The sequence below is a fragment of the Mustela erminea genome, chromosome 6 (genome assembly GCF_009829155.1).
Source record: "Mustela erminea isolate mMusErm1 chromosome 6, mMusErm1.Pri, whole genome shotgun sequence".
Lineage (NCBI taxonomy): Eukaryota > Metazoa > Chordata > Mammalia > Carnivora > Mustelidae > Mustela > Mustela erminea.
The window spans coordinates 23943198-23967828 of record NC_045619.1 but is presented as its reverse complement, the minus strand read 5'-3'; the positions used below and the strand labels follow the sequence as shown (position 1 = coordinate 23967828).

General features: G+C 37.1%; 1 protein-coding gene and 1 pseudogene across 3 annotated transcripts in view; both read left to right on the top strand.

Moving 5' to 3' along the window:
- Positions 1-24631, top strand: part of CFAP54 (cilia and flagella associated protein 54) — a 325575-nt gene that overhangs the window by 159289 nt on the left and 141655 nt on the right. For all 3 annotated transcript variants that reach the window (XM_032346701.1, XM_032346702.1, XM_032346700.1), the window contains exons 33-39: positions 2135-2365; positions 4370-4512; positions 6678-6859; positions 8828-9055; positions 16707-16930; positions 17032-17167; positions 20876-20984. In XM_032346701.1, coding sequence (XP_032202592.1) covers positions 2135-2365; positions 4370-4512; positions 6678-6859; positions 8828-9055; positions 16707-16930; positions 17032-17167; positions 20876-20984 — 1253 coding nt within the window. The remainder of the gene's footprint in view (positions 1-2134; positions 2366-4369; positions 4513-6677; positions 6860-8827; positions 9056-16706; positions 16931-17031; positions 17168-20875; positions 20985-24631) is intronic.
- LOC116592396 lies at positions 12313-13014 on the top strand (annotated as a pseudogene).

The following is a 24631-nucleotide window of genomic DNA, read 5'->3' as shown; positions in this document are numbered from 1 at the left end:
ACAGGAAAATGTGCTTTAACCAAATCAGAAGATACCCCAAATCATGGGGGGAAGAAAAGGGGTGAAAAGAACTTCAGAGAAAAAAAAATTTTAAAAGAAGTATAAAAAAGAACATTTATATATTAGACTGGTGAATAGAACAGGGTCACCCACTTAATTTTGGGAATATTTTGGTCTCTTAGAAGAAACTACCTCCCCCAATTTTAAAGAATGAAAAACATATATAAGGGCAAACATGATGAAGGGATGGAATATTACTATAAAGATGAAATTTTTTTTTAAATTTCTGAAAAAGGAGTTGATAAGATAAGTTGGTTGGGAGAATAAAGAAAAAGAAAGTGGAGAGAATTTGCTCAGGCTGGAGACTAGAATTAAGCCCTGTGCTAGATTTAGGGTATAATTTGATCTATTAGAAGTTGTATCCCAAATTATTTTTAGAAGAAATAACCCTATGTATACAAAAAATAAAGTTAGATACAATGAAGGATAAAATATTACTATAATAATGAAGGTTCAAAAAGGATTTTTTTTGAAAGTTATTGTTAAGATCACCTAGTTAAAAATGTTAAAAGAGGAAAGGGTAAAAGTAAAAAAAAAATTAGCTGAAGAAAAAATATAAAATTAAAAAAAATTAATTAACTTTGCAAGGCTAAAGAATCATGGGGAGAAAGCCATGAATTCCATGCTTTGCTTTCTCTTCCTCTGGAATTCTGCTGTTCTCCTTGGTAAGTAAACTTGGTCATGGCTGGATTTCTTGCTGATCTTCTTGTGGAGGGGCCTGTTGTAGTGATTCTCAAGTGTCTTTGCCCGAGGTTGAATTGCTCACGATCACTTTTGGGAGCTTTTGTTCCCTGAACACTTTCTGTAGAGTTCCGGAGGATGGGAATGAAAATGGCGGCCTCCCAATCTCCGGCCCCGGAGGAGCCCAGAGCTCGGGGCCCCACTCCTCAGTGCGCCCTTGGAAAAAATCGCTCAATCACTCCCATCTCCCTGGTCTCCAGCTGCACTCCGAGCTCACCCGGCCTGTGACGAAGGGTCTCTGTCTCTGGCATACAGCCCCGCCTGGAGTCTCCAAACCCCACAGATCCCTGTGCTCTTCCAAGGGGGTGTCCCCAGATCTTTTGGGGTCCCTGCTCACAGAGCAGTGGCCTGTGCCACGGATCACAATTTAAGGTAACCCTGAGTTGAGAGCTCACTCTTTGGCTCCCTCTTGGTAGCTGGCTTCCCCACTCTAATACTTGTGAGCTCTGTGACACTCAGACAGCCCCGATCCTTCAATGACCCTGTGGGACCTGAGACCACGCTGTCCCTGCGTGGGCTTCACCCTGGTTTAGCCTCTGGAGTGATGTCCCTCAGTGGAGCAGATTTTTAAAAGTTCTGATTTTGTGCTCCATTGCTCCACTTCTTGCCAGGAGCCGGCCCCTCCCCCTGCAGTCTATCTTCCTGTCGCTTTGGGTTCACTTCTCCACCAGTCCTACCTTTCAGAAAGTGGTGGATTTTCTGTTTCTAGAGTTGCTGCTCTTTTTCTCTTTGATCTCCTGTTGGATTTGTAGGTGTTTGGAATGGTTTGATAAGCTATCTAGCTGATCTCCTGCTATCTGATGTTGCTTCAGCCTGCTACTTCTCCACCATCTTGACTCCTTCCTTGAATATGGATTTATGAAATTATTTCATTTATAGTTGATTGATATTTTATTTCTGCTCTAGTCTAACTAATGTTGGAAAAACTTTGCTCCATTGCTTTTTTTCCTTAAGGAACAATACAGAGAAATGATTTTCTTGTTTCATATTGAAGTAAGGGGATGAATGTGAACATTATGTTATAATTCCATTGTCTGATCTCAGTGGCCTTTTGTTTATGGAAAAGAAAAGCTGTCTGATTGGAGCTTAGGACACAGACATTATAGAGAATGGAAGGCAATACATAGTGTCTTTGTCCTTACTGCTTATCTTCATGGCTTCTCTACTGCCCTATTTAACATTCTTAGTGCCAAGGAAATGATGAATAAGCCAGAAACATTTGCATAAGGGCAGTCAAGTGAATTCTTGGTGTATTTTATACAAATTGGAATCATTGTTTGTTATCAAATATCTGGAAGCTTATGTAATTTCAAAACTTGTTTCTCTTTGGCAGAAATAAGAGAACTGATGTTAGAAAACTTGCTTATCGATTCCTGGTGGATAACTTGAATCCTATAATACTAAATTTTGTGAAAAGGAAGAGGTTCCATCAAATATTTCTGGAGGAGATGCCCTGGAGAGCTCAGATGAACCTGTATCTGGCAAGTGCGCACTTCAACCTTCTTTTAACGAAGCTGGGGGAGCGTACAAAGATGAAATTTGGCCCTTCACATCCAGTGGTCAGGTATAGAATATTATCAGTGAATGATACTTTTTTAGCATGAGCATGGATTTTGTTTGTTATGTTCAGGGATCCAAAGTTGATAATAACTTAAAAAGGTTTACAGAGTGCTTCTTTCTTTACTGATCATTGATACATTACTTAATTTCTTGTCTCAGAATCTTCCCCAAACAGGTGCTGGATATAAGCACTTAGGAAGTACTAATCTGCACGTATCTTGAATATGTTTGTTAGTATAGATGTCTGTGAAGGAGATAGTGTCATTTCAAGAGAAATTTAATATTAATTGTGTATTAGCTATAGTTATTAGGTATTAGACAAAGCTGTTTCATTTTGAGGTATATTTTAAGCCTCTATAAACATAAATTGTATTTTCTCATACAATGTACACTTTGTATCATTAATTCAGAAGACACTGTTGAGCTCTTGAGTGTCCTTGGGTAAAGTGTTATGGGAGATAAAATAGAAATAAATACATAATGTGAACTACTATGTAATCATTAAAAAGGGGAATAGAGTCTTTCATAAAGAAAAACATACAGCTGAACTCCTGTTAGATACAAGTTCCTGAGGTAGACAAAGTGAGCATGAAAAGATGAGCAGGACATACAAGATAGAGTCTCACAGGGTGGATCACGGGTGTTAACAAACAACTGTAAATAATGGTATAAGGTGAAGTATACACAAAGTCTTCTTTGTTCATGGAGAAAAGGCTTTTCTCTGACTGAAACTCACAGGAAAGATTTCATGGGGAAGGGCCACTTGGCTTGGTTCTTGATAAATAGGCAAGATTTAGAAATGTGCAGATAGGGAAAGAGGTATTCTAGGTGGTTGGAAGCACATGAGTTAGAGCCCAGGTAGGAAACACAGGATGAGAACCTGAAATGGTCTGACCAGAATCTAGGGTAAATAAAAAGGAATAGTGTGAAATAATTAAAAAAATAAAAGAATATTCATAGCAGATCTTGGGGGGTCTTAACTACTAAATCTGAACTTTAATTTATATACAGTGGTGGATTATTAAGGGTTTTTGAGCAGGGCAATGATAAAAAATTTCTCTGACAGCAACGTATCAAATGGATTGGAGGAAGGAAAGACTGTAACAGGGTTACAAATTAAGAGGTATTTATTTCAATAATCCAGTGACAAAATATGCAGGTGAAATCCATGGTAAACTTGGTAGGAGTTTCTGTTTTCATTAGAATTTTGGTTAAATCATTACCAGATTGAACCTCCATTAAAATGTCTCCAGATAGTTCCCTTTCCTAGGCAGGCTAGACCAGATTTGCATTTAAGAAGTAGTTAGATTGCCTGGCCAACTGGGAAGGCTTTTGGCAAAGTAACCCATTCATGAAGCCCTGAGAGGAGAATGATTCAGATCAGATGGGCTTCCTAACTGTCCTCTGAACACTGAGAAGAATTCTCTGAAATTTCAATCATACATGACCATTCAGACATGATTACTTCATAGCACAGCAATTAGACAATGACCAAATTTGTATCAGTGTAACTTGGTGCTAAATTCAATTTTACTAAAACCATTAAAACATACTCAATATTTATTTATGCATATATTTTTGCATTTGTTTATTTTTGGTGGAGGATTATTTATTGCTTAGACCTTAATTTATAAAAGAAGTAACATTGATTGTGGACACATTGCTTTATATAGTAGGTATCTTCATTGAGTTGTGTTTTAATCAGGTTAAATTGACATAAATTATTGTTTCAGAGCCCTTAGAATGAATATAGATCATCATTCCCATTTTTGAAGGCCCTTTCAGGGAAATAGATATTGACGTTAAAATTCCTAAGAGCAAAGTTACATTGTATAATTTTAAAATTTAATGGGAAATTGTTTGGCTTTGGTTAAGTGTAAGAATATGTTATGATCCAAAATTTGGAAGCTCTAACTCACAAATAATTTAAAAATTAAAGTAGATTGTATTTGACAGATTGAAATCAATTTTGTTTATATTTTTTTTAATGATATTTTCCTCCTGGCAGTTTCCGATCATGTGATCCTAATATGTTCTCACTATATAATTCAGGAACAGTATTACCAACAACGAAATTGACTCTAGAAAATTATAAAGTGATACTTGATTTCCTTCATACAGCTAGAAAAAGAAAGGCCAACTTACCATCAGGTAAAACAAAAAAATTATGATGTATACTATCAAATTGCTTCTATATTTTTTTCACTGATACAACACACACATGAGCACACACACATATACACACTCCACACATATCATTTTCCAGTGACCCAGGAATTTAATTGAGTTGTGGTATTTTGTAGGATTTTCTTATTTTCTCAGTTTTTAAGAATTTTCTGTATTTTTATGGTATGTATTTGGAAATATATATGTTGTTTTCTAACCTAAACCAGTGGCTAACCTACATCATTTGGCTGTTCACCAAATAAAATCTATGTATGTATGTATGTATGTATTTATTTATTTTTAGAAAGGGAGAAAGTGGTGGGGAGGGGCAGAGGGAGAGAAAGAGAGAATCTTTTTTTTTTTTTTAAGATTTTATTTATTTATTTGGCAGACATATCACAAGTAGGCAGAGAGAGAGAGAAGGAAGCAGGCTCCCTGCTAAGCAGAGAGCCTGATACGGAGCTCGATCCCAGGACCCTGAGATCATGACCTGAGCCAAAGGCAGAGGCTTTAACCCACTGAACCACCCAGGCACTCCAGGAAGAGAGAATCTTTATCAGGCTCCATGCTGGGCTCGATCTCAAAACCCTGAGATCATGACTTGGACTGAAATAAAGAGTCAGACACTTAACCGACTAAGCCACCAAGGCACCCCTAATGTTGTTTTAAAAATATTGGTAGCCTCCTGTTGTCAAGATAGGTGAAGACTTGATATCTGGGGTTATATTTTAGCAGAAGTAAGTTTCAGAACAAATTCTACCACACATACTGATGTAACTGGCATGGAAACAGTCCTATAGCTATTTGATAGTACTGATTTTGTACTCAGGGGAGTCTACTCTTGTCTTAGGATCTCCAACTAGCACCTTCCATGAAAGCTTACTCCCAGGTGAATGCAGTAATATTTGTTTGAATGGCAGGACGAACCTGTATTCTTGTCATCTTCTCAGGTGACAGGAGACTTGCTCTGGGAGGTGGAGAAATGCAAAAGAAAAGACCTCTTGATCTGCGTGCCACAACTGATGACACTATTCTTAGCAATCACCTATCTTGAATACCACTCATTTCACAAACAAAGACTTCTTTCTAATATCTTCATACTATTACAAACGCTCTTATGTAGATTTTTAGTAATGGTATTTTAAGTGCTATATAACTTACTGCTGATCAGGATACTTCATTTGCTGTTTTAATTGCCACAGAGTGTTGATTTATATTTGAGGTAATTGGTATGCCTTCTGATTTCTTCTAGGGTGTAGATTAGATTTAACTGATACCTTCACATTATATATGAATATTGAAGTATTTGAAAGTAAATTCCCTTGACACAGAGTCCATGTTTTATAAGTAGATAGTAATATATAGCTTCTTGAGGGTTTTTTTTTAAAGCTTTTATTTATTAATTTGACAGAGAGAAATCACAAGTAGACGGAGAGGCAGCCAGAGAGAGAGAGAGAGATAGGGAAGCAGGCTCCCTACTGAGCAGAGAGCCTGATGTGGGACTCGATCCCAGGACCCTGAGATCATGACCTGAGCCGAAGGCAGCGGCTTAACCCACTGAGCCACCCAGGCGCCCCTTGAGGGTTTTTTTTTTTAAACTACCTGCCTAAGACCTCCCATGAAATCACCAACAGAATACTGTGCTATTGAAACTTATTAATTAATGCAAAGTTCTAAAAGAAGATTTGTGGTAGGAGAAATCTGTGTTTTTATATCACACCATTAAGATAATGCATGGACATGTTTGCTGTACTTTCTAACTCCAGGAAATGCTACTCACCTTCTAGTGTATATGTCCTGGGAATAGACTATTTAGGGAGAAATTAAGGAAATTAAGTGGGATTCTATGATTGGTCCCTTAGAAAACATGACATTCCTGCCTCTGCGTTGTTCCCTTGGCTGTTACTCTTGCCCAGAATGATGTTCTTCATAGTCTTTTTGCATAGCTAAACCATGTTCACCCTTTAAGACCTAATCTGGACTCCTCCTTCTCTAGAAACTTTCCTTGGTTCATTGTGTCCATGATAATCCCATCCTTCCTCCAAATTTATATAGCATTTCTTATCTTAATTACTCATTTGATGCTTATCACTTATGTCTTCTGGAACTTTCTGCTTCCAATAATGTGATACTTTATTTTTGTACTGTAGATGCTGAAGAATTTTCCACATTTATTAATTCCAGAATGAGTGATGAAAATGTATCCAAGACACAAACATTTAATGACTCAGACTCTCAGTCAGGTCTTAGTGCTAAAGAAAAGGATCGAGCTGCAAATTTGGGTATATTGGATCATTTTATGAAGATCTTCTTATATTGCAGGAGAGCAATGGTAAGGTGCTAAATTTTAAATTTTACTTTAATTTAATTTTAGCTAATTTTCTAAATTAATAGACATAAATCTCAGCCATTTGTTTGGGCATGTAGGATGTACTTATTTACTTACTACCCATAATTTTAGTTTCAACTTTGAAACTAAATTTGCTGGGTTTCACATCAGTCATTTTTGAGGTTTGCCTGCCATTAGTGCTGAAGATTTACACCTTGTGAGGCTGTCAGGGAGAGGAGAAAGCTGCTTTAGTCATCATTCATCCATTGGTGCGGAGCTGAGTTGGCCTTTGTCCTTGTCTACACAGTCTCTGTGAATATACAGATACTCCTTTGCAACTTTCTTGGCCATATTTGGGACATGGATTTCTATGATGGTGACATCAGTGGTTCCTTCTGGAGTCTTACTCCTACCTGGGGTACGATAGATCACTTTATTCTCTCTAACACAGGGAACACTCTTTCTGGGCAACAGAAAAATCCTGCTCCTAGCTCCTGACCCCTTGCTTCTACAAGCCAATTGTGTCTTCTCTCAAATACTTTCCTCTCTTTTTTTTCTTAAATATTATATGATACATTATTAAACTTAAAATTGGAATCATTAGCTACAAAGGAATTAGTTTCCTTTTTCTCATTGCAGGAATGGCATAAACTTCAAACCTCTCAAGAGTTGAGAGGAAATCTATCCTTTCTAGACCACTTTCATTCCCATTTTCTCTGTGAAGAAGATGATTTCTTAAAAAATGCAGAGCAAACCCACATCATCCCCCTTGACCAAGGGCACTGCATTCTATCCTTCCACCAGCTTCAGGGCCCTGGAAGGTCTGGGTCTTGCTCACTTCTTGGAACTCAGTTCATCTTGCTCTCATTCAGTCCACTCTCCTCTGTGTGATCTTGAGAGCACAGAGCTTGTTCCTTTCTCATCCCTCAAATTCATCCTCCATCCTTTGCAGTTTGCTGGTCCCTCAGTTTCAAATCCTATCCTCTCAACACCCTCTCCCCCACTTTCACATGACTTGTTCAACTGAACATTCAAGTCTCTGATCATGTCACCTCCTCAGAGAGGACTTTTTTCCTGATCACCCCCATCTAAAAGGGCATATCATCTCATGCTTGTCAGATTCTAACCCAATTCTGCTTTCTTTTCCTTTACAATACTTATTATTCCCTGGAACCTCCATTTTTAAAAAAATTCTATTTATTTATTTGACAGACAGAGATCACAAGTAGGTGGAGAGGCAGGCAGAGAGAGAGAGAGGAGGAAGCAGGCTCCCCGCTGAGCAGAAAGCCCGATGTGGGGCTCGATCCCAGGATACTGAGATGATGACCTGAGCCAAAGGCAGAGGCTTAACCCACTAAGCCACCCAGGCTCCCCTGGAACTACATTTTTATTTGTCTACTTTCTAGTGTCAGTTGCCCCTAATAAACTGAAGCAACATGAGGGCAGACCCGGTTACCCTTGCTCATTGCCACATTCTCAGAACCTAGAACAATGGAAATGTTTTGAGTCAGACTGCTAGTGTGCAAATCTTAGCTAACCACTTAGTAGATCATGACCCTGTGCAAGTTAGCTCCAATCTGTGTTTCCTTATCTGTAAATTAAGTAGAATGCTAGTGCATGCTTATTTCATAGGAGCTATTGTTAGAATTAACTGAGATAATGATATAAATGACACACAGTTATTTTTTATTGTTGACATAATTTATTTATTTATTTGACATAGAGAGAGAGATCACAAGTAGACAGAGGCAGGCAGAGAGAGAGGGGGAAGCAGGCTCCCTGCCAAACAGAGAGCATGATGCGGGGCTCGATCCCAGGACCCTGAGATCATGACCTGAGCCGAAGGCGGAGGCTTTAACCCACTGAGCCACCCAGGCGCCCCTGTTAACATAATTTTTGCAGAAAGATGAAGTTGTTCAGAGATCTCTAACTTTTGAAACTTTGATTTTTTAAATGTTGTCTTTGTTTTAGGTTCTTGCTCATCGTGGTGGCTATTGGACTCTGCTTCAGAACTGCTGTCGGGCCCTTTGGAACTTTACTCAGGAGCTACAGATACTTCTTAAACAAACAGTGGATATATATAAAACATTTCCTATTAGCCAAGATTGTTTCCTCTGTACCTGTGTTTTGCCATTCTATTTGGGAGCAGAATTACTTATTGACATGTTAGTAGAACTACAAAATATTGATTCTATTAAGGTAAGAGCACTTGGGTAATTATTTTTACTTCATCCAATTAATAAGTACTTTTTACTGTGCACATTGGGATAAATACAAATTAATATTTTCCTTGACTTACTACTTAGTTTGTCTACATTTCATTTGCTTCATTATTAATATTTGGTTCACAATACACAGCTCACATTGATGTTAATTGTAAATATGTTAGCCTGAAAATCCAACTTTTTTAAGGAAATAGTAACCTGTACTGAGCTTCAGCTTCTATATAAACTAACTATAATGCATTTAATCCTCAAAGCAATTTTTTTGACAGCGAAACAGACCCCAAGAGAGATCATATAGCTTGTCAGTTGCTCTTTACCTCACTGCTTTATCTGTCCTTGTTCTATTATTTGAAATCTGGTAGTATTTGTGACCATTTAAAATCTACCACACTGTGGTTTAAGACATGAAAATAAAATAGAAAAAGTGCAATCATGATGTAATCTAAACACATTGAAAATTAATAAGCACTAAACACATTAAGGCATGGAATTTATAACATTTCTAGATATAAAATATGTGAAAACTGTAGTTCAAAGGACAGAGTAATGTCTTTTACACTTTATATAAAGTGGTACACTATTAACTCTAAGGGGAATGTGATAAGTTAAGGATGCATTTAATCATTAGAGTAATACCAAAAAAGAGATACAGCTAAAAAGCCATTGCGGTGAAGTAGAAACTAAATAGTGGTCAATGAATTAAAGAAGGCAGAAAAAAAAGAAACAGAGGAAGAGAAACATATGGGCAAAACAGAAAGCAAATAGCAAATAATAAATCTATCCCAATTATATTAATTACTGTATTAAATATAAGTGGTTTAACCACCCTAATCAAAAGGCAGAGATTGTTGGATAAAAAAGACATGTAATAGCTGACTATATGAGGAGTATTCTGAATATAAATAAATTGAAAATAAATAGTGGAAAGAGACATACTAGGAATACAGTAATCATAAAAAATTTGTGAGACTTTATTAATATTAGATAAAATAAACTTTAAATCAGGGAGTATTTTGACAGATAAAGAGAGACATTTCATAATGAGAAGAGGCTCAGTTAATCAGGAAGACATACTAATCATAAACGTGTATGCTCCTAATAAGAGAAATTCAAAGTAAACTCTGGACACCCAAAGCATGAAGAGCTTCCAGAATGGTGGAAACATTGATATGTTGGCTGGTTGTTGTGGTCTGACTCCATGGGGAGAGGGCATCGAACCCCCTTATCCAGGCCCCTTCTAGACTATGTACCTCTTTCTGTCCTTTTTTTTTTTTTAAGATTTATTTATTTATTTATTTATTTGACAGACAGAGATTACAAGTAGGCAGAGAGGCAGGCAGAGAGAGAGAGAGAGGAGGAAGTGAGCAGAGAGCCCATGCGGGGCTCGATCCCAGGACCCTGGGATCATGACCTGAGCCAAAGGCAGAGGCTTTAACCCACTGAGCCACCCAGGAGCCCCCTATGTACCTCTTTCATGTGGCTGTCCTTGAGTTGTATCCTTTATAATAAAACTGTGATCCTAAGTATGGTGTTTTAAGTGAATGCCAGCCAATTACTGAATCTGAGGGCGTTATGGAAACCCCTAAATTTATAGCTGTTCAGTCAGAAGTGCAGACCTGAAACTAGTGGCTGACTTCTAAAATAAGGGCAGTCTTATGGAGGACTAAGTCTTTAAACTCTGAATTTAATTCTGGATAAGTAGGTAGTTCAAGTGCAGTATACATAATAAAGTAAGTCATAATAAAATTTAAGTAAGTCATAATAAGTAAGTCAAAATAAAATTTAAAATACTGAAATCTTGAAGAGTATGTTCTCTGACCCCTACCTTATGAATAGACCAATAAAAATTAGGAAGAAAAATCTCCCATGTATCTGGAAATTAAACAACATAGTTCTAAATAATCCATGGGTCAAAGAAGAAAGTATAAGAGAAATTTTAAAATATTTCAAACTGATAACAACATATCAAAATTTGTGAGATGCAAATAAAACAGTACATAGAGGAACTTAATAATTTTAAATGTTTAATAGAAAGGCGGAAAGATATAACATCAGCTTTCTAAATGTCCACCTATAGGAGCTCAAAAAAAGAAGAACAAATTCAATTCAAAATAAGTAAAAAGAATAAGGGAAATGAAAGAATAAGAGCAGAAATAATTTAGATATAAAAAAACCAAAATTAATAAAATTAATAAATTAGTCATTTGAAAAGATTATTAAAATCAGTGGAATCCTAGGAATACTGATAAAGAACAAAAGAAAGAAGAGCATAAATAACTGACATTAATGATGAAGGAAAGATATAACTACAGATCCGATAGATACTCAAAGAAAAATAAGAGAATATTATGATCAATTTTTACTAATGAATTTGATAACTTTAAATTAAATGGACTTGTTTATCACAAAGCATAGCTTAAATCTGACACAAGAAGCAATAGAAAAAATAAACTGCTCTAAATATATTAAAGAAAATGAATTTATAATTAAGAACTTGGAGAGAAAGAAAACTCCAGACCCAGAATATTTCCCTAAAGAATTTGAGCAAACATACAAGGACAAAAATAATAAATCATACACAAACATATTTTTAGAAGTGAAGCCAGCTTAACCCTGACAGATATATCAAAAAGAAAGGTATGGGGGGACCTGGATGGCTCAGCTGTTAAGCATCTACCTTCAGCTAAGGTTATGATCCCAGGGTCTGGGATCGAGCCCCACACTGGGCTCCCTGCTCAGCAGGAAAACTGCTTCTCCCTCTCCTACTCCCCCTGCTTATGTTCCTTCTCTCACTGTGGTCTCTCTCTCTGTCAAATAAATAAATAAATAAAATCTTTTAAAAAAGTATGAATCAATCAATATGCCTCATGAACATATGAACATAGACACAAAACTCCTTAATGAAATATTAGCAAATCAGTTCCAGCAATATATAAAATATGCAAATGAGATATATAGTATCTACAATTATACAAATGATGATCAAGTGGGTTTATCCCAGAAATGTAAGGTTAACATTTAAAGATCAATCAGGCAGTGCCTGGGTGGCTCAGTTGTTTAAGCATCTGACTCTTGGTATTGGCTCAGGTTGTGATCTCAGGGTGGTGAGATCAAGGATCATGTTGGGCTCTGCACACAGTGTGGAGTCTGCTTGAAATTCTTTCCCCCACCGTTTCCCTCCCTATCTGCTCCTCCCCCTGTTTGGGCATGCTGTCTCAAGAACAAAACAAAACAAAACTTTAAAGAAAAAAAGATCAGTCAAGGTAATTCACCATATTAACAGGATAAAAGAGACAAATTATATGATCACTGAAATAGAGCAAAAGCATTTACAAAATTTGATATCACTTTTCCCACCTGTTTTCCCTGCCCTTAAGTGCTGCTCTAGCTGCACTGCTCTTGCTCTGAATTCTGGGTTCCTGCTAAGCCAGGGCTGCTGTTCTCTTTCTCTGGCTGCCATCATGATTATCTACCTGGACCTCATCAGACATGATGAGATGTTCTCTGACATTTACAAGATTCAGGAGGTTGCAAATGAGCTATGCCTGGAGGTGAAGGAGAAAATAGTAGGACAGAAGGTACCATTGATGGAAATGTACTTTGCTGAAGGCCCTGAAAGTGAAGGTACTAAAAGCACAGTAATCACTGGTGTTGATATTGTCAGGAACTATTACTTACAGAAAACAAACTTCACAAATGAAGCCTGTGAAAAGTATATCATAGCTTATAGGAAATCAGTCTAAGGCAAACTTGAAGAACAGGGACCAGAAAGTGTAACCCTTTTATAACAGAGAATGCAGACAAATCAAGCACATCTTTGTTAATTCAAAAACTGCCAGTTTTTTATTGGTGAAAACATGAATCCAGATGGCATGGTAGCTCTGCTGAACTTCCATGAGGATAGTGACCCTATATATGATTTTCTTTAAGGATGAAATGAATGTTAATGTAAATGAAAAAATGTTAACAAAATGGAAAAAACGTGTTAACAAAATGCCGATTACTTTGGATCTATCATCTATCATCATAACTGGCTGCTGCTTTTCACACATCCACACTGACACCAGGGCTTGGACAAGTGGTTGATGTCATCCTGATCTTTTCACTTATTTTAATACTGATTTATTTGGAGTGGAGTCATTTTTTTTGTTGTTGTTTGTTTGTTTAAGAAAAAGCCATATGTAGGTTGCTTAAAAATAAAATGCATTTAAACTTATTTGAGAGGATACCTCTTACTTTAATATGTGTTTAAACTAAGTCTGTCTTACAGTGTTCTAGAGAAGAGAGAGCCTTGTTGTAGACCACAAATGGATAGCATAAAACTGTCTTCAGGTAACTTCAGGTAAACAGGGAAAACTACCTCTGGGACTAGTATATTAAAAACAAAACAAAACAAAACTTAACAAGAATTACAAGTATTAATTCTAAGTTGAAGTAAAGGAAAAGACCATATTTGTAGAGTGTCAGATGTGAAGTGGATGATTATACATTTCCTCACCTACAAACAGAAGTAGTTAACTCAGAAAGAGATAATCAAGAGAATAAAAAGAGACTAATTCAATTGGAAGCAAAAAAAAAAACAATGTCGTTGATGTTAAAGACTCTCAGCAAACTAGGAATACCTGATAAAAAGTAGTATCTAGTGTTAACACCGTACTTAATGGTGAGGTATTTTGAGCTTCCCTCTAAGACTGGGAACAAAGCAGGATGTCTGCTCATACCACTTTTGCTCAATATCATGCCAGAGATCCTGACAAGTACAATAAGGCAGATAAAGAAACAAAAGGAATGTGGATTAGAAGGGAATAATATGAGTTTTTACATGGAAAATTCCAACTTGTTAGGACTCTATAAAGCAACTACTAGAACTAATAAACAAAATAGCAGCACATAAAGTCAATATAAAAAATAAGTTTCTTTGTACCAACAGAAAACAACTAGGAAATGACATTTTAAAAATACCATTCAAAATATCAAATTTCTAGGACTATATCTAAGGAAATATATATTAGATTTTTACACTGAAAATTGTAATGCATTGCAGAAAAAAATTAAAGGTCTAAATAGACATAGACATATCATGTTCATGAATCAAAAGTCTTAATATTGCTAGGATATCATTTATTTCCAGTTTGGTCTATTGATTCAGTGAAATTCTAATGAAAATTCCATCAGACATTTTTTCAGTGTAAATTGACTGTTCATTTTAAAACTTATAAGCAAATGCAAAGAAATGTGAGCGGCCAAGAAAATCTTTGAATTTGGAGAACTCCCTACCTGATTTCAAGGTTTAGCAATGCTGTAGTAATTAGAAGAGGATGATACTGGCATAAAGAGAAACATATCAATGGAAAAAACAGAGACTCTCAAAATAGACTGATACATATGGTCAATATTTTACAAAGGTGTCAAAGTGATTCAAAGGACTCAGAAAAGAAATGACAACTCTTAGCACCCAGATGTGTTCTTTAAAAACCATTTCCCACTAAAAGAAATAGGACTCCTTGGTGGGGGGGGGTGGGGAAGGACTGATTACCATTTCCATTTCTATGTGAACTATACTTGAGGATAGCCAAATAGTTACAGTCAAAGAAGAGAAAATTTTCTTTATAGAATTTTCAGGAAGTAAGTAAAGAAAGAATGTTGAAATTAGAATATGAGGATTTTGCAATTCTTTATGAATTCATGGGGGGATGAACAGCACCAGTGAAGTATACCTGTTGGAAAAAAATAAACTGGGAGCGGAGTAAGCATTTAAATCTAACCAACAACTTACAGAAGATCCAGGGGACAAAGAAATATTTAAAATGAAATGATGCATCACTAGAAATTCTGACTATGGAAACTCTACAAGACAAACAACCTGGGTTCTTCAACAAAAAATTGAAGTAAAAAAAGAAACCTGTATATTAAAAAAGACTTAAGAGACATAAATAATTGCAATGTTTGGACTTTATTTTGATCCCATTTCAAACTAATGCACTCAAAAATTTATCAGATATAAAGGATATGTGAACACCATTCAATAATGTTTTGAAGCATTTTTTGCTAATTTCTTTTTTAGGTGGGATTATATATACAGAGGAAACCAAGTAGGTCTCAAAAGTTGATAATTGGTTGAGCCTGGTTGTGGGTAGATAGGGCCTCAGTATATTATTTTCTCTGCTTTTATAAGTGTTAGACATTTTCTTTAATAAAAGGTTTTTTTAAAAATTACACATGAAAGCTATAGTGGAAGATATAGTAACCACAGAGGGCCTCCCGATCCTTCATCCCAGAAGTAAACTTAACCATGTAGGCATACATAACTAACTGAGAGCGGATATCACTCTTCTTCAGGAATGGCCCAGGAAAGTTATTTCAGTTGGACCCAGGAAATTTACCCATGTCTGAAGAAAGAATATGTCATCCTATAGGCCAGCAGGCTCTGACAAAGCCATCACCTGGGAAAAGTTGAGTGGGACAGACTTGATTTCTTTATATTCACCAAGAGGATTGAGTAAAGGCCAAGAGTGCCTCTACTTGGAACCCTGAGGTCAAGGAAATGGAGATAACCCCTTATACAGCTTTGTGCTGCTGGAAGAATTACTGTAGAATCAGTGGGTAGAGGGATGGAGCTCATAATATCAATAAAATGGAAACTATCCTTTACTGAGTATGTCCCATGTGCCAGTGACTGTGCTAAGAAGGCAGATTCACATAGGTCAGATATGGCATACCTGTTATTCACACACAAGACTGGCTTGAGGCATTCATATTACATTCCACAGCCAGATGACTTCCTAAGTCTCTTCCAACCTCAAGGACCATGAATCTTGTTAGAGATGTTTGTCCTCTACTTCTGTTGGTACCATACCTCCCTTTTGTGTGGATTATACGTAATAGTAACATCAGCTTAAGAGGGGCTGGTCTTGAGTTACCCAACTATTTGTTGGACTGCAACCTGGCTTATAGGTGGATCTAAGGGCTTTTGTTTGCCTCAAGAATTTCTAAGGATATACATAAATGCGTAAGGGACTCGGAAATGAATAGATTAGTTACATAGTACCTCTAAGTTAGGCAGAAACAGGGTTTTCTAGAAGATTTCCTTCTCCATATGTTTGACCTTTGCATCAGGGAATTGGACATATTATGCCACAAACTGGTAAATGTAACTCATGCATTATGGAAACTCAATAGTTTGTATATACTAAAACCTGTTTCAAAACTTTATCTTATTCATTTAATATCCTTACTTAGATATGTGGTGACTGAGGACCAGGAAGTATGGCCCTCAGTCTGTGTTGTCTAATATGGTAATGACTAGCCATATGTAGCTATTTAAAGTTAAGCTTAAATTAATTAAAATTAAATGAAATTAAAAATCCAGTTGCAACAGTCATATTTTGATAGCTCCAGTATCCACACATGCTTGGTGGCTACTATATCAAACAACAAAGACGTAGGACATTTCTATCATCATAGAAAATTCTGTTGATTAGCAATGTTGATTTGCATGATAAAAACATTTAAATTTTTTAATTTTTAAGTTCTTTTCCTGTTATATTTTTCTATCACATTCAGTTTTCAAAGAATTTATAGTGATATCTGAAAATACATTTTTTTTTTCCATGTACTACTTGCAGGTTGTTGAAGAAAAAGGGGAGTTCAGTGTTCCAAGCTGCTATGGAAATATTAAAAATGATAACGGTGGTTCTAGCCTTGATTTTGAACATCTTCTGGATGATGTAAATGTGGTTGATTTAAAATGGATCCATAATTTTGTATTGAAATCTCTGGAACTTTTATATCAAGTGGAAAAATGGGAAACACTGGTATCCCTTGCTATCCAATTCAATATAATTTCACAGTAAGTATTGCTGTAAGGGAAATCAAAAGTGGCAAGCTTTCATTTAAAAAAATGCATTTTAACTAATGTCTTCTTTTTAATGTATTTCTACCCCTCTCTAGTGAGAGATACACAGAGCAAGTGACACCACTCCTAGTGTATGCACAGCGTCAGCTTCTTCTAAGAATATCCAAGTTCAATGGCCCAGATGTTACCCAACAAGCTTGTGCAAGATATGAGGCTGAATACAATGAGAAGGTGAATTTGGCTCTCTTCTTCTTACAGTTGTGATTTCTGATAAGTGCACATATGCAATACAAAGATTTAGGATTCAGATAAATATTATTTTTACTTAGACATTTATCATTCAAATCAACAAATGTTAATGAAAGCTTGCTATGTGCCAATATTTTCCAGGTACAGGGTAAACAAAAATTAAGTCCTTGTGCATAAGAAACTTACATTCAGGCCAGAGCTGATATATTCATTAGGCACAGTGAGGACATTGTCTAGAATCACAGAAATTTTAGAGGCCCACTAAATGTGTTTTAATTTTTTTTAGTGTGAAGAAAAAAAGTAACATAGGTCAAAGAAAATGTTTTAATTTTTACTATTACTATAATTGTATTTATGCCAACATAATCATATGATACAATTTTTAATATTTTCCCTTAAAAGTGAAAGTCTGTAAGGACCATGAAAGTCATCATACAGCTTTGAGTTAGATGGAGGAAAGGGAAGTAAATTCTTTCTTTTATTTATTACTTTAATAAATGTGTATAGACTGTCTTTTTTTTTAATTAATTAATTTATTTATCTGACAGAGAGAGAGAGAGAGATCACAAGTAGGCAGAGATAGGCAGGCAGAGGTGGTGGGGGAAGCAGGCTCCCTTCGGAGCAGAGAGCCTGATGTAGGGCTCAATCCCAGGACCCTGAGATCATGACCCGAGCCAAAGGCAGAGGCTTAACCCACTGAGCCACCTAGGTGCTCTGTGTATCAACTATCTACTACCAGAGCCATGGCATATAGTTATACAGTTTTCATCCTGGCCCAGGCCCCCAGTGTACGTGAGGACTGAAATGTAGTCCCACTTATTCTAACATGAGAGCACAGTCTGAGTTCTTGCTTTATAGAGTTTAATTTTAGAGGAGTAGACGTAGGGCCAGATAATAAACATGTAAACAGATACATAAAGAGATTCATGATCATTAGAGTCTTCGAAGAGAATAAAATGGGTCCGTGGGTTAGAGATAGGTGGAGTGGGAGGTAGAAATCTGGAATGTCTCTTGGAAACTGTAACCTTTGATGAAAAATGGCCAGCCATACATAGGAGAGAGCCGTTTAGCCCAAGAGAAGAGCAAGAGCAAAGGCCCTGGGGTGGGACAAGAAGAAGGTCTGAGTGGCTGGAATGTCACAGACATGGCCAAGGGTAAAAACAGGGGTGTTTTTCTATTTCCTCTTCTTCCCAAGTTCTTAATGTTAGTGTGTCCCAGGACTTTGTTCTTGGTCCTCCTGTCTTCTTTATCTGCATCCTCTCTCTTGGTGAGCTCATTCAGTCTGTGGCTCTAAGTACTGTCTTTATGATAATGACTTTTGAAATTATAGCTCCAGTCTAGAACTTTTTCCTTAATTCTGTGTTGACATGTAATTCCCTGTATCAGTCAGGGTTCAATCAGAGAAACAGAACCGGTAGGATCTATTATCTATCTATCTATTTTTCTATCTGTCATGTATCTATCAAGATTTATGACAAGGAACTGGCTTATGTGATTGTGGGGGCTGGCCAGAGAAGTCTAAAATTGTAAGGTCATCAGTCAGGATCCCCAGAAGGAAGGAAACTTACAGGTGTGGCCAGAAGCTGTTATCCTTAGGCAGTCAGTGAAGGGTGATCCAATGAGTAGGCAAACTGTCATGCTGCCTAATCTATATAATCTCTTAGATGTCTAATACACTTCTGAAATTTAGTATATTTCAAACAAACCTGACAAGTCCTACCCACTTCAGTTGATGACAACACTGTTCTCCTAGTTGCTCAGGCCAGACACCTTGGAGACATCCCAGACTCCTCCCTTGCTTTCATTACTCCATTACAAATTGGTTATCAAATCTTCTACCTTCAAAATGTATTCAGACCACTTATCACTACCTTTACCACTCCTCCTCTGATCCAAGCCCCTGTTATATTTGCTTGGATTCATGCAATGACTTCCTAATTAGCTTTCTTGCTTCCAACCTCCCTGAATCCCTGCCTTTAGCCTATAGTCTACTCTCAATGCAGCAAGTAGAATGACCCTTTAAAAACCCAAGATCATGTTCTTCCTCCTCTTTAAATCCTACAACTTCCCATCTGATTCAGAGATAAGGTGGACATCCTTGTCATGGCCTTAATGCCCCACACATTTCCCTGTGATCCCCAGTGACTCATCTTTATTTCCCCACAGGTTTCAGCTTCTCTGTTCTTTAAGACTTCCTGCTTTTGCTGCTCCCCTGCTTGGGACGCTCCTCTCCCAAATATCCACACTGATTTTTTTCTCACTTTTTTCTAGTCTTTGCTAAATGTCGCTTTCTGTGTGCAAAATATTCTCACTATCCTATATAAAATTATGTACCTATTTGCTCTATTTCTCTCTATAGCATTTATAACTCTTTAATATACTCTATAATGCACTTCTCTATTTTCTTCGTTATATTTCTACTTCCTCTAGAATAAGTTCCATAAGAAAAGGAACTTTTGTTTGCTTTGTTCATTGCATTATCCTTGAGCTTTGAGCAGTGACTGACACATAATAAGTGTTCAATTAAGATTTATTTAATGAAGCTGGGAGGTGGAAAGGAGTAAGTCAAATAGGGCCTTATTAGGCTATGGAAAGGAATTTGCATTTTATTAGACTGTTTACATCTCATTGTACAAGTACCTACAAGGGACTTTGAATCTCAGACTGTGATTCAAAGGGATCTGTATTTTGAGAAATAGGTTAGTTCAAGGAATAGGAATGGAGAAACAGAAGTTCTTGGACTTTTGTTTTTTTTAGAGAGGGAGAGAGCAGGTGCATCCACTAGCAGGGGAGGGGCAGAGGGAGAAAGAGGGAGAGCCCCAAACAGGCTCATGCTCAGCATGGAGCCTGATGCAGGGCTTGATCTCACAACCCTGAGATCATGACCCATGCCAAAATCAAGAGTTGGATGCCTGCCTGAGCCACCCAGGTGTCCCAGTTGGAGCTTTTAAAAGAATTTCCTTTTGTCTAAAACTTTTCAGATTTCAGATATTTTGTAATCTTAGGACTTAAGTGTCTGTTAGAAAACAAATTTTAAAATACTACAGAGGATGGGGTGCCTGGGTGGCTCAGTGGGTTAAAGTCTCTGCCTTCGGCTCAGGTCATGGTTCCAGGGTCCTGGGATTGAGCCCCACATCAGGCTCTGTGCTTGGCGGGGAGCCTGCTTCCTCCTCTCTCTCTGCCTGCCTCTCTGCCTACTTGTGATCTCTGTCAGTCAAATAAATAAATAAAATCTTAGAAGAAAATAAAAAATAAAATACTATAGAGGACATTAGTTCTGAAAAACTTCACCCAGGGAAGTTTAAATTGCATTTATTATGAGTAGGGTGGAAAAATCAGCCACTGGAAAAGCAGCCTATATTTTAGATATGTTTCAACTTGCATAATAGAAGATATATTTAGACGAGTGGATTTATAGAATATCAGAAAATCATATTCTAATTGCTCTACATAATTTGCCTAATGCTTCTCCAGCTGGGCTGAACAAAAGAGATATAAAAAGTTATGTGGCTGCTTTTTTTTGCTGAAAGTTGTCATGATTGAGTGCTACTCTGCTAGCTTTCATTTGTAGCATCCTTTTGTATTTCTTCTTTCTGACAAGTGAAAAATAAGATAAACATTTTACGTAAGCCAAATTTCTAGCCATAAATGCCTGACCAAATGGTATTTGTTTTCTTTTTCCTTTTTCAGATAACCTGCCGAAATTTCATTGGGAAGCAGCTCAAGATTAATCCTTCCACCAGTGAAGTAACAGATACAGAAAATGGCACAGATAGCCTAAAAAAGTTTATCGGTTCAGGTTGGAACCATTTCAGCTTGAAGTTTTTTTTAAAGCAAAGTTTGCTGTTGTGTTCTGCATGTCAGCTCTTCCATAATTAAAATGTTTGCAAAATCTCTTTTGCAGGCTTATTGGACTGAAAAAAACCCATTTGATATTTACCATCTTACGTTGCTATAAATGTCACACATGGGGAATTAAAACCCATGTTTATTAGTTTAATCTATAAATTAAAGAAGGGAAAGAAAAAGAAAGGAAAATTATTTGAAAAATAGCCATGGAAAAAGACTGTTTTCTTCATTTCCCCATTTTTATTTCACTTGGGAGCTCTTCAAATAGACCTGTTGCTATTCTCTTTGAAGTTCTGTCTTGACTCTCAGAATAATTCTCATTCCCAGTGTAGATTGTCCTCTTATTGGCTCTTTCATGGTTAAGTTGTAGGTCTTCTCATTAGAGTGCAGAAGGCACTGGGATGTCATGGCTCCTTTGCTTTCAGAGAAGTCCTCTTGGAATAGTTTGGCAGTACAGCTTATAGGATTAAAGCAACAGAATAAGATGGAAATGGAGAATAATGCTTTCTCTCAATTGTGTTTGTCATGTGCCTCTGTTTCTGGTATAAGAAAGAAATGCAAATTTTCCCTTTGTCATGTTAGGATTCTTTCATTTATTTATCTACAGATTTTATGTATCTGTGTGTGTAAGTATGTAATCATCTATTCCTTTACTGAGACAGGTAGGCGGCCATTCAGTCATCTGGCAAGCATTTACTGCATGTGTACTCTGTGTTAAGTGCCATACTGGGTACTGTGACTACAAAGAGAATATTTATTGAGATTAAAGATTTGTTATCCTGGAATTTACAACACATTGAAAGACACTGATAAACTAGAAACTATGGTATAGAGTGATAAGATCTGTCATATGATGACTATCCATGCTGTTTTCCCCTGTAGGCAGTAGTGCTATGGAGAGACTGTGTGTAATTTGATGGAGCTAAAGGAAAAAGGAAAAGGCAAATTTGAGGTTAGAAAGTTTGGCAGGAAGGCCTTAGAAGGCAGGATAAAGAGCAGCAGATCTATCTGGAGGGCTGTAGGAAGCTAGTGATAAGGATTTTAAAATGGGCTCTGAATGATCATATTTGTGCTGCTGAAAGAACCTTAGGCAGCAATGTGGGGAACCAATTGAAAGCACAGCAAATGGAAGCAGAAGAGCAGCTACCCCTAACTTGTGCATTAGAGATGTGATGAGGCTCGGACCTAGGTGAAGAGGACACAGGAGTAGACAGACACAAGAGAAAGGTCAAGGAAGTCACCAGGACTATGTTCTGTACTGGTTAGATGAAGATGGGAGGAGTCCAAAATGTCTTGGTTTCTGGGTTGGTTGGCTAGGTGGATGTGATGTCCTGACTCTACAGGAAAACTGAAGGCAGGAACAGGTCAGAGAAAGTTGCTTTGGAAGTACTGAGTTTGAGGTGCCAGGATGATAACTGAGTAGAACTAGTCAGCATATGGTTGGATAGACTGGTCAGGCATTCAGCAGAGATTTGTACTTTCATCATCAATATATTGCTGGTGGTTGAATTCAGGGGCGTGTATGAAGTCACTCAGAGAGTTTTAGGGATGGCCTCACTTTGGAAGCTATGTTGTTCAAAGTGGGCTATGCTATATAGTAGTAATAAATAACCCCCAAATCTCATTGCTTTGACACAAGGGCAAGTCCATTTTTTTGCTCATGCTACTGTGCTCATTGAGTTGAGTACTGAGCTGCTGCTCATCATAAGTGGATGGAATCTCCATCTTGACACAAATTTCTATGATGGTTTCCAAGACAGAAAGGAGAACATGAATTTACCCTCTAGAGGAGCCATGCTGAGAGGCTGGGGCAGAAGGGAAGGAAAGAATGGGCCCAAACACAGGAATTTCATAGGTGGTAAGGGTAGAAGTTAAAGATATTCTTCTTGAGTACTAAAGATTTTCTTAATAAAGCAAAGGGTTGAGATTATAGTCAAGATTGCTAGGTTAGGAGATTTCAGGAGGAATGAGAAAGAGTGGCCTGGCCCCTGAGGGAAATAGAAAAAAGATAGAAGAGATTCAGAGCTAGCTGGTAGATGTGTAGAGGTCCCACTTGGGGGAGTTGGTGACCACAAACGGGTCTATTACCACCAATGATAAATCAAATTATCCCCTCATGTTCATTAAACAATGGCATTCCAATCAATGTGATTCTTCCTGGTTATATTCTTCTTTTCTTGAACATATCATTGAACCTCTGGAGATCTCTCAGTTTGGGATCTACAACTCAGAATGTGATTTATATCATCCCTTCCTTCCTAAAAAGAATGGACAACAAATGTGAGAAAATGTGTCAAAAAGCTTATTATCAAATATGATGACTACCACTTAAGGGATAAGAAAATCATTCCTAGCATGTGTGTCCTGTAGGTCTTACAGATGGCGGGTGCAATACGTTAGGAAAGTACTTTGCCTTCTTGTTAAAGCTGTATTTGAAAAGGCAAGATTGCAGGTGGTAGCTTGGATCAGGTTACCATGATTATTTGGATTGATTCTCAATGGTGGTGGAGCTATAGTCAGTTTGAGCAATGACTACAGCAGGAGTATTTGAATGAATAAAATATAAAAAATATTGTAGTGGCAGTCATAATGAATTGGTCCATGCACTCTATTGACCATACTATAACCATTAGCTTTTAAAATTTTTATACTTTTAGGGGGTAGGTATTATGCTTACATTACAGATGAGAAAATTAAATGTTACTAGTAAGTAGAAGAACTTTGGTTCAAACCCTAGGCTCTGTCTGATGGCTCAGCTCTAAGTGCTCACCAAACTGTTTGACCTATTCACCATTTGTCCTGTTTCAGATTAGTCTCTCCTCTAAACTCACAGCACTCAGAAAAATTTCGCTGTCAGTGGTCATGGGAATTATTCTGACTTACTGTGATAGTAGGGTAGCATTATCATTAAAATCTTGGCATCCACTTAGAGTTCTTTATAAGACTCTAGGACCTCTGTGACTAGGAGCTTATTTTGGCCCACACTTTTGGGCTTATTTGGCAAATTTTTAGGAGGGTGAATTTTTTTTTTCAGTGTCCTGAACTCAGATCATTAACATGTTTATAACCATGATGGGTCTTAGGTATGCCATCATGACATGTTTGAAGTACTTTGGAAAGACCAAGTATACTCTTGCTGGTTTCCACACCAGATTGCTCCTTTGGAACATCACAGATTTTCTTTTGGCATAACAGCACTGGGCAGTAATGTTTGATACATTTAATTCTTCAGAACAGATATTGTAATGCTCCAGTGCCTACGAACATTTGGTGTTCTCATTATTTAACAGCATTCTATTCTCCCTCTAACTATTTAATAATGCATATGTAATTTGGTATAGTCTCTGTAGGATATGGAGAAGTGAGAATACCTCACTTTATAGATTATTTTTTGTATGGGTGAGTAACTTGCCTGCTTGTTAAGCTTCACAGGGGAGATAACTATGAATATGCCTTTTATTATGGCTATTTTTGCATTCTGTCTAGGATCTGATTCTTGAGTTTTGACCTTATTGGTATTTAAGTTATCTCTGATAGGGCTCTTCAGTCTTCAGGCACGTTTTCATACCTGCAATTCAAATTTTCAACCTTTGGCAG